Source organism: Aspergillus lentulus, assembly GCF_001445615.1.
Source record: "Aspergillus lentulus DNA, contig: Alt08, strain: IFM 54703, whole genome shotgun sequence".
In the NCBI taxonomy this organism is placed as follows: domain Eukaryota; kingdom Fungi; phylum Ascomycota; class Eurotiomycetes; order Eurotiales; family Aspergillaceae; genus Aspergillus; species Aspergillus lentulus.
Genome location: NW_028322118.1, coordinates 2,958,523 through 2,969,277, shown reverse-complemented (window position 1 = coordinate 2,969,277; position 10,755 = coordinate 2,958,523). Strand labels below are relative to the sequence as shown.

Below are 10,755 nucleotides of genomic sequence, written 5' to 3'. Positions count from 1 at the left end.
AGAGGGGTCCCAAACGAGGCGCAATTAAGACCGATTCAACCCCACGAGCCGCAGGAAAATTGGATCTGAGATATCGACGGAGGTTCTTGGGCCCGTAGGGCTTTTTGAGTGTGAATGCGAGCGTTGATTGATGAGAAAGTCTCCATGGGCGCGAGAGAGGGCCGATGATGTCGGCTGCGGTTGACGGAGCTCCTCCCCCACAACGTCGAAAACTCTTATGACAGCATTGCGGGAAGGCTTCTAGCGAACGCCGACATGCTCCAGTCCACCTAACATGGACGACTTTCCATGGGAACAGGTGAAATCAGGAGACCTGGAGAGCCTGCGAGACGCTCTCTTTTCGAGCTCGACTACTCGCAGAACTCGTGCTCTCCAGGAGCTCCGCGATAGAATTGGTAAGTTGGTTGTTGCTCACCCCTCCGAGTCAGCCCTTCAGCATGGACATTGCTCACGCGCTCTGTTCTTTTTTGGCTTTTAGACTCTGAATTACCACAAGAAATCCGTCAATCTCTTATAGGACTCCTTTTTACAACCTATCCGCTCTACGTCGATCGCCCTTCTCGGCAAGCCGTCCAGCAATGTCTGCGTACGATCCTCAAGGCGCCCGTTCCGACCGAAGATTTGAAATATTTCACCCATAATCTGCTCGCAGAGGCTTCTAAACCCGGATTGGCTCCATCTTCCGCGTTTGTCCTGCTGGAATGGTGCTCCCTTCTGCTGCAGATATTGAAAAATGACCCGGACACCCCTCTCTCGATCGTCCTGGACATTGTCGCTGTGGATGCAAAGGCTCTCGAAACCTGCCTTGCCGCTCGTCCCAGACCTACAGTGAAACAGTCTGCCCTTACTGTTACGAGACGTGCTCTCCGCGCTGTTTTCTCGTCAGACAATTGGGGCGAAGATGCTGTCCGCCAGTCAGTCGCTCGGTTGACTGTTGACTCGGCGGGGCAGAAGAATTCGCCCTTCCTCGGTGTCATTTCTGGTGTATGTGCCCGCCTACCGAACAAAAAGGCTGTCCTGGAGAAAGAGAAGAAATTGATTCTCGCATACTACGTCAAAGAGTTGATCGGCTCAAAAGCTGCAGTGCCAAACCACATCGCAAGTGGCTTGTCTGACTTCTTCGCCTCTTTTATTACCTATGAGGATTTCACGTCGGAGCTAGTACCTCCTCTTGAGAAATCGCTCTTGCGTGCTCCAGAGGTTGTATTGGGTGGATTGGTGCCTTCACTATGCTCTTCTCTACCAGAGGACTTTGACCTATCCGAGATTCTGTTCTCTCGACTCCTGAAGCACCTTCTCTCCAGCATGAAATCAAACAATGCGACTATTAGGCAAGGTGCTGTGCAGTCTCTTGAGTCCATCCTCTCAAGGTCTAAAAATGAGAATTGGCTTGTCAAGATCGCTGGTGAGATCATCGGGCCTCTCAAGACCCAGAAGATCACTAGCCCAGAGCATCGTGCTGTGTATGCTCAAGCGGTCTGTGCTATCCTGCCTAGTGAGAGTGTCTCCAAAGACATAGTGCAAGGGTTTGCTCCTGTCTTCTCGCGGGAATCTAACGAAGTAGCATTGGAACAAGAAATCAAGGCCCTCTGCAAGCACCTCACTTTCCTCCTTCAATCCAAGGTGAAAGTTGGTGACGATGTCATCAGTGCCGTCGTCAAAGGAATTGCAGATAAGCGAATCCCGTTCAGGAAGCTTTGGCAACTGATTGTTGGAGACGTCTTCTGGCGTATTGATGCACCAGCACTGGCTACCTCCGAGGTTGGACCATTTGTCACCAAGTTCCTCGACAAGATGAAGGATTTGTTCAAGGAGGTAACTTCAAATCCTCTACCTTCAGCCCAGAATGGCTCTTTATCCGCTGCATTTGTATACCTTGCCCTCTACGAAAGGGTATCTACAGCCCAGGGATTAGCTAAGGCGGACTGGGAAACCACTGTGGCACAGTCGATGCTCCTCAGCCCAAAGCCTTCTTTTCTCCTGAACCCTAAGGCTTATACCAAATTGACGTCTCCAGCAGAGATTCAGTGGATGGTTCGCGCCCTTGTGGCTGTCTCGTCTGGATCCAAGTTCGAGAGCACCGAAGATGCAGCCAAGGTTGCATGGGCTCAGGCATTAATCTTCGCTGTCACGGCTCCCGGACTTCGCACAAATTTGCGTGAGGAAGCTGCTCACGCGCTTATGGGAATTTATCTGCGAAGGTCGGAACTGATGGGTCGCGTGGTCACTGAAGCTCTGTGGACGTGGATTCTCGCCTTGAGAACGGCGGAGAAAGAGTCTGCTGCATCATCTGCAGGACCGGCGAGTGAGAAGCTCCTTCACCTCGTCGCGAAGGCCATCTGTCCTTCTGCCGCCGATATACAGTCCGATAAGATTCGATCTGATCTGAAGCGTCAACTCGTTCAGCTTCTTGTACTTTGCAGGCCAGAACTTATTCCCAATGTTTCATGGATCGCACTGTGCTTAAGGACTGGTACAGATCCTGGTGATCTTGTTCGTGAATATCCGGATGATTTTATGAAGCAATTGACGCAGGTGCATGAGGTTGGTCTTCAGTTGTCAATCCAGAATAGAAAACAACATGCTAATCTGGCGCAGGACCCCATCCAATCGAAAGTCCCTGGGATTGATGCAGCTATCTGGAATGCTGCAGGGGACCTGGCATTTGTCGCACCAGACATTATGGTCCCTCGCTTGATTCGGCAGATCAGAGACGATTTGGATGCATCGCGTCTTTCTAGGTTCACGCCAACCGATGCAGCCATTGCCCGCACCCCAGAGGGGACCATGTTCGTTGATGTCCTCAACACCAAGTCGAAGCAACCAGCATTCGACAAGAACACCAAAGACTACGACACCCTCAAATGGGAAGAAGAGCTGCGGGCGCAATTAGCTCAGAAGAAAGGCCAAACGCAGAAGAAGCTTAGCGCGGATGAACAAGCGAAGGTCAAAGCTCAACTTGCCAAGGAATCAAAGATCCGTGAGGAGGTCCTACAGGAAGTGAAGAGAGTCGAAAGAGGCGCCGGCATTATTCAGGGTCTTGCGAGCGGGCCCGCCGTCGATGCTGATGGATGGATCAACCCGGCTGTAAGCTCGTTGCTGTCTCTGGCCCGAGCTGGCGTGGGCTTGTTCGCGGGTGACGTCGTTTCCAAAGCGTACGTGAAATGCGCTGAGAAAGTCTCCTCGCGCCTAGGTCCCCTTCGCCCCTTCGTTGGTGTTGCGACACTACGAGCAATTGGCAGGTCCCATCTGCCGCCCGAGATGGAAGCCGAGCCACTCGGTGGTGAGTTTTTACATATCATTAGCAGTTCAGGCATCTATTGACCATGTTACAGGGCTTGTTACAAGAATTCTTTATCGCCTTCGTTTTGCTTCTGAGCAGCGCCCATTCGACATGACATCCTTGGCATATATACTTCCCTTGATTTTCATGGTTCTGAGCCGCAATGGCATCGAAGAAGTCAAAGGGGAAGAAGAAGGAGAGCAGTTGCTTCTGGCGCTGGAGTTCCTGTCATTCCACTCTGGCTCTTGTGAGTTCTTACATCTGTCGAGGAGCATGATTAGGACTGAGAATCGCTAACACGTCATACACAGTCACTGATAACCGTCTTCCACGCGTTGAAGTGCTGAATCACCTGCTTACTGCCATGCAGAAGTTTACCCAGCACTACAAGCTGATCAAGGATACTCTCTTTGATTTCTGTAGATGCATTTCGTCCAACATCACCAATGAGGAGCTTAATGTTCTTCTACAAGGCACCATCATTCCAGATACATCCGTCCGAACCTCGGTGCTCCAGGTTATTGAGTCTGAAATTGATCTGACTGACCTGGACTTCTCTGAGCACATCTGGTTGGGCTGTCACGATCAGGTGGAGGAGAACGCGGAAATTGCTGAAAATATCTGGGAAGAAAATGCTCTCGAGGTCGACGAGTCTTCCTACGGGAAAATCATTCCATACCTCTCTTCCCAGGACTCCCAACTCCGAGGCGCTGCTGCCCGCGCTTTGGGCCATGCAGTGGAGCTCAATCCGTCGGTTTTCGGGGACATTGTCCAGCAATTGCAGTCGATGTATGAGGAGGAAGTGAAGCCCAAACAGCCCGCGAAGGACAAGTACGGAATGCCACTCAAGGTGGATACGACCGACCGCTGGGAGTGCCGCAGTGGCATTGCGCTCGCTTTTGGTGCGATGACAAATAGTTTCGAAGGCGATCAGATTGTTTCGTTCCTTCGGTTTCTGATTGAAAGAGGCCCCTTGATCGACAGAAACTCTGTGGTGAGATCCCAAATGGCTGACAGCGGCAGATCCGTCGTCGCGTCGCGCGGCCAGCAGCGGGTTGAGGAGTTAATGGAAATACTGGAAACCACTCTGGAAACTTCGGACAAAGGAAGCGAGACATCCGATCTTCTCAATGAAGCAGTGGTTGTTCTCTACGGTTCTCTGGCTCAGCATCTCAAGTCGGACGATCCGCGGTTGCAAACAGTGATCAAGCGACTTCTGGCGACACTCCCAACTCCGTCGGAAACTGTACAATCCGCCGTCTCGGGATGCCTTCCGCCACTCATTCGTCTCTGCGGACCAAAGAGTGGAGACTATGTACAAGAGATGCTGGATCAACTGTTGCAGACCAAGAATTATGCTACGCAGCGTGGCGCGGCTTACGGTCTGGCAGGTATCGTTCGTGGAAGGGGCATCTTCACTCTGCGGGAGTACCAAGTCCTGTCTCACCTGAAGGACGCCACTGAGAATAAGAAAGAGGCGCATCAGCGTCTGGGTGCTCTGTTAGCGTTCGAACTCTTCGCCACCATTCTCGGGCGCACATTTGAACCATATGTCATTCAAATCGTGCCGCAGCTCCTTGCCGGTTTCGGTGACCCTAGCATCGACGTTCGCGATGCTTGCCTCGACGCAGCAAAGGCTTGCTTCTCCAATCTCAGCTCCTACGGTGTGAAGAAGATTCTCCCTACTCTCCTCGACGGTCTTGACGACACGCAATGGCGCAGTCAAAAGGGAGCCTGCGATCTCCTTGGAGCAATGGCTTATCTCGACCCCCAGCAACTGGCAGCAAGCTTGCCCGACATCATCCCTCCACTTACCGTGGTGCTCAATGATACTCACAAGGAGGTGCGCAACGCCGCAAATCGCAGTCTGCAGCGATTCGGTGAGGTCATCAGCAACCCCGAAGTGAAGGGCTTGGTCAATGTCCTTCTCAAGGCCCTGAGTGATCCGACCAAATACACAGATGAGGCTTTGGATGCACTTATCAAGGTCTCTTTCGTTCATTATTTGGATGCTCCCTCTTTGGCGCTTGTTGTCCGTATCCTTGAGCGCGGTCTTGGCGACAGATCAAATACCAAGAAGAAGTCCGCACAGATCATTGGCAGCTTGGCTCACCTTACGGAGCGGAAGGATCTTATCTCTCACCTGCCCATTATCGTTTCTGGGTTGCAATTGGCCATCGTCGATCCAGTGCCTACTACTCGTGCCACCGCGTCCAAAGCTCTCGGCTCACTTATCGAGAAGCTTGGAGAGGATGCACTACCCGATCTCATTCCCAACCTCATGTCTACGCTCAAGTCGGATACTGGCGCCGGCGATCGTTTGGGATCCGCACAGGCTCTCGCGGAGGTTCTGGCGGGTCTGGGAACGACAAGACTGGAAGAGACACTGCCAACAATCTTGCAGAACGTCTCGAGCTCCAAGCCGGCTGTTCGGGAAGGCTTCATGACGCTCTTTATCTTCCTGCCTGCCTGCTTTGGAAACAGCTTTGCGCCATATCTTAGCAAGATCATTCCTCCCATTCTCGCAGGATTGGCAGATGACGTCGACTCCATTCGGGAGACGTCTCTCAAGGCTGGTCGTCTGCTGGTCAAGAACTTCTCTTCCAAGGCTATCGACTTGCTTCTTCCTGAACTTGAACGCGGTCTTGCGGACGATAGCTACCGTATCAGATTGAGCTCTGTTGAACTGGTGGGTGACCTGCTCTTCAGCATCACGGGTATCACAGCCAAGGCAGATGCGGAAGAGGAAGAGGAAGAGGCTGCTCAAGCCGGACAGTCGTTGCTCGAGGTCCTCGGCGAGGAGAGGAGAAACAAGGTACTGTCCGCTCTGTTCATTTGTCGCTGCGATACTTCTGGTCTTGTCAAGAGCGCAGCGATGGCTGTCTGGAAGTCGCTTGTCGCTTCGCCCAGAACGCTCAAGGAGATGGTGCCTACTTTGTCGCAGTTTATCATTCGGCGTCTTGGTTCATCAAACATGGAGCACAAGGTTATCGCCAGCAATGCTCTTGGAGACCTTATCAAGAAGGCTGGCGAGTCCGTGCTCGCTACCTTGCTGCCATCTCTCGAGGAAGGCCTCCGTACGTCACCTGATGTGGATGTCAAGCAAGGTATCTGCATTGCCCTGAGGGAGCTCATTACCTCTGCGTCTCCTGAAGCCCTGGAGGACTACGAAAAGATCCTCATCTCGACCGTTCGGGTTGCCCTTGTCGATAGCGACGAAGACGTCCGTGAAGCGGCAGCAGAAGCCTTCGATGCACTGCAGCAGATTCTTGGCAAGAAGGCTGTTGACCAGGTCTTGCCCCATCTCCTGATGCTTTTGAGAAACAACGAGGATGCTGAGCAAGCGCTGTCAGCACTACTGACGCTCCTTACCGAGCAAACAAGGGCTAACATCATTTTACCCAACCTGATCCCGACGCTGATCACTTCGCCCATCTCTGCCTTCAATGCTAGGGCCATCGCTTCCTTGGCTGAGGTGGCAGGTTCGGCCTTGACGCGCAGATTGCCCGCGATTCTCAACTCATTGATGGATAACATCCTTTCGACTACGGACGAGGAGCAACGGGAAGAACTGAACAGCGCCTTCGATGCCGTCTTGGTATCTGTGGATGAGTTCGATGGTCTGAATGTCGTGATGAACGTCATGATGACTCTTCTGAAACACGATGACCACAGACGCCGCGCCAGCGCTGCGCTCCATCTTAACAAGTTCTTCTCTGAAGCCGAGATCGACTACTCCAGGTACTACCAGGATTTGATTCGTGTCCTGCTCATTTCCTTCGATGACAGCGATAAGGAAGTTGTCAAGGCAGCTTGGACAGCACTCAGTGGGCTCACGTCTCACATGCGCAAAGAGGAAATGGAAGTCCTCACTATTCCAACACGCCAGGTCCTACGACAAGTGGGTGTGCCTGGAGCCGATCTGCCAGGTTTCAGCTTGCCGAAGGGTATCACTGCCATTCTGCCAATCTTCTTGCAGGGTCTTCTCAACGGCAATGTGGAACAGCGTACGCAAGCAGCTCTGGCCATTGGCGATATCATCGACCGTACCAATGCAAACTCCCTGAAGCTTTTCGTTACTCAAATCACTGGTCCTTTGATCAGAGTGGTTTCTGAACGTTCAGTGGATATCAAATGTAGGTTGATAGGAGGCTTGCTTCTGTATCGTTCATAGGACTGACCAGGGCTAGGTGCCATTTTCTTCACACTTAACAAGCTTCTTGAAAAGATCCCGATGGCAGTCAAGCCATTCCTGCCTCAGCTGCAACGTACGTTTGCGCGCGGTCTAGCCGATTCTACCAGCGAGACACTGCGCAACAGGGCTGCCAAGGGTCTTGGAATCTTGATCACCTTAACTCCAAGGGTGGATCCCCTCATTGCAGGTAGGTCAATTAGATTGTGCGATAAATTGATAGCGGCCTTGATACTAATCCTTGGCCAGAATTGATTACGGGTACAAAGACAGATGATATGGGCGTCAAGAATGCGATGATGAAGGCACTACAAGAAGTCGTCGGCAAAGCTGGCGCGAATATGAGCGATGCTTCGAAGAATGCTATCCTTTCACTCATTGATGATGATGCCAGCGATCAGACTGGTAGGTTGAGATTTAAGCCTGACAAGATCAGCGTTGCAGAGCTAACTATTCAGTAGATGGTGTTGCTATTACGAATGCCAAATTGCTTGGTGCGCTGGTGAAGGTCCTTCCTGCGTCTACCGCCAGCCCACTAATCAAGTAAGTCTATCCTACTATACCGTTCAACTTTAGCAGCAGTGCTGACATGGTAATTCAAGGAACCGTGTGCTCACAAGCCATATGACACACGCATCCATTCTAGGCCTGAACGCCTTGCTGGTTGACTCACCGTCGTCTCTGACTGAGAATTACGCTGCCGAGACTCAATCGATCATCTGTCAAGGCGTCTCGAACAAGGATGTAAGTTACTCACTGGCCTTTCAGCGCTTCGTGGTTCTGATTTCTGTGGCAGCCTTTCATTGCCGAGAACAGCGTCCTCGCTGCCGGAAAGTTCCTTTTGATCGAGGATGAGAGTCGCAATTTCGAGACAAACAAGGCCATCTTTGAAGCACTAGCGCCCTGCATACTGGCGGGGGTGCCTCCTGATGTTCGCCGTCTCACTTTGGTGGTCTTGCGAACGGTGAGCCGACTTCACCCCGAACTGACCCGACCTCATCTGGCTCTGCTTGCACCACCGATTTTCAGCTGTGTTCGTGATGTGATTATTCCCGTCAAGCTCGCTGCTGAAGCTGCGTTCCTGTCACTCTTCTCCGTTGAGGATTCTGAAAGTGCTGTTTTCGACAAGTATATGGCTGGACCCGGGGCTGAACTTCCCCCTGGGCCTAAGCGGAGCATGTCAGACTACTTCAAGCGAGTTGCGCTACGTCTCGCCAGCCAGGCTAGAGAACGCAAGGAGGCTGAAGGTGGACAGGGAGGACTGGGTCTATCCAATGACGAAGCTGAGGATGAGAAGGAACTGTGGAGCGTCGGAAAGGTCGATCTTGGGGAAGGCGCATTCGCCGATGAGTAGTTGAGCGCGGTTTACAATCTGCCAACGTTGGCATGAGCGAGATCTATACCCTCTGCATTCGAGTGTATAGTATAGAGCAGACTAGATTACAAAAGTAGCGACTGATACGAACGATGATTTTCTTTCTCTCGTTGAACCCTCGCTTAAGGAGTTCTCACTCATACAATGATGTCGATGATGGTCACGTGATCTATTCGGGAGTACATGACATGCGAATACGAGGAGATTCGAGAAGTTATCAATCCGAAATATGGCTTTGAGGCCTTTTCAATGTGATCCAGAATAGCTTGTTCGAAATATCTTTCCAGTCAGATATCATCATATCGTAGGCTGCGTGACGTTGAGGCTCAATCCGCTTCCCCGGTCGGGACAAGCGTCCGGGGCACAAACCCTAAGGTGGACCTTCTCGCTTAGCACCACAGTCGCTTAGCTAATCAACCGCCCGTATCTCAAACTCCTCACCTGGGAATTCTACCCGTCGACGAGTGCAACGAACATCATCCGCCAACGACCGTCGATACGCCGACATCAAGATGTGAGTTCCATCTTCATATTCTCATATTGTCCTTTCATGGGGAGATACTGTCATTTGATGGAATTTTTCCCTCGACCAGCGCTTGGAAATGGCCCGTTTTGGGGATATTTCTCTTACTGCTGGGGACTCTCCCCTCGACCGGTTCTGAACAACAGAAAGGCTGACCGTGTGGTTTCTCGCTCTACAGGGTCAACCTTCGCACCCAGAAGCGCCTCGCCGCCTCCGTGGTGGGCTGCGGCAAGCGCAAGATTTGGCTCGATCCCAATGAGATGAATGAGATCTCCAACGCCAACTCCCGCCAGACCATCCGCAAGCTCGTCAGCGATGGCCTCATCATCCGCAAGCCCGTCACCATGCACTCCCGCGCCCGTGCCCGTGAGCTCAACGCTGCCCGCAGAATCGGCAGACACCGCGGTCTGGGTAAGCGTAAGGGTACCAAGGACGCTCGTATGCCCAGGTATGCACACTCTGCCTTCGTCAACGGTTGAGGAGGATCTTCGATCGGTTGCCACACTTCCTGCCAATCGTCTGGTGGAAATAGAATGAAGCAAAGAGCCTTAGCTAATGGATGTCTGCGTATTATAGCCAGCTCCTCTGGATGCGCCGCATGCGTGTTCTCCGTCGCCTCCTCGTCCGCTACCGTGCCGCCGGCAAGATCGACAAGCACCTTTACCACGAGCTCTACCACCTGAGCAAGGGTAACACCTTCAAGCACAAGCGCGCTCTGATTGAGCACGTAAGTCTTCCTCTCGATTCATGTGGTTGTTGTCAATGAGATGCAAGGATAGCGACGAGGCGAATACAGATAATTGGCTGACACACTGCTTTTCAACTATTACAGATCCAGAAGGCCAAGGCTGAGAGACAGCGTGAGCGCCTGCTCAAGGAAGAGATGGACGCCAAGCGTGCCAAGAACAAGGCCCTCCGTGAGAGACGACAGGAGCGTATCGAGGCCAAGCGTAACGCTCTGGCCGGCGAGGAGCAGCAGGAGTAAACCAAAAAAGCCATCTGACTTTTTTTGGCGGCGCGGAGGTTGAACTGGGGGAAATCCAATAGCCAACGGGAATCAGGTCGGCCATGTTTGTTTTATGTCTCTCAGGTCTGGCTCGGTGGTTTGATTCTCTGTCCGGGACAATTGATCAGGGGAAACCTGGAAGATATTTGATACCTGGGATCGGGAAGCAGTAAAATGCTATTCCTCTTTTTTCTCTCCCAAGGAAAAAGAGCAAAGAATGAGAGAGAGAAACAAAAAAGGAAAACAAAGCTTTCTTTTTCTTCATTTAAAGGAAAACAAATGGCATGGCGCTTTTGTGTGATATGAGTCTTGAAATTTTTTTTCTCTTTTTTTACCACTTCTCTACGGAGTCCTCGTTCTCTCTATCTCCATCATC

General features: G+C 51.9%; 1 protein-coding gene across 1 annotated transcript; it reads left to right on the top strand.

Moving 5' to 3' along the window:
• Positions 1–274: 274 nt before the first annotated feature.
• ALT_4217 (translational activator GCN1) lies at positions 275–10,358 on the top strand (the record flags this gene model as incomplete). The annotated part of the gene is made up of 13 exons (XM_089599703.1): positions 275–395; positions 518–2,544; positions 2,599–3,283; positions 3,336–3,530; positions 3,595–7,419; positions 7,474–7,665; positions 7,725–7,880; positions 7,937–8,018; positions 8,078–8,219; positions 8,272–8,825; positions 9,552–9,821; positions 9,950–10,100; positions 10,206–10,358. 13 exons carry the CDS (start codon positions 275–277, stop codon positions 10,356–10,358), a joined length of 8,553 nt encoding a protein of 2,850 aa, XP_089456041.1.
• Between the last annotated feature and the right edge of the window lie 397 nt (positions 10,359–10,755).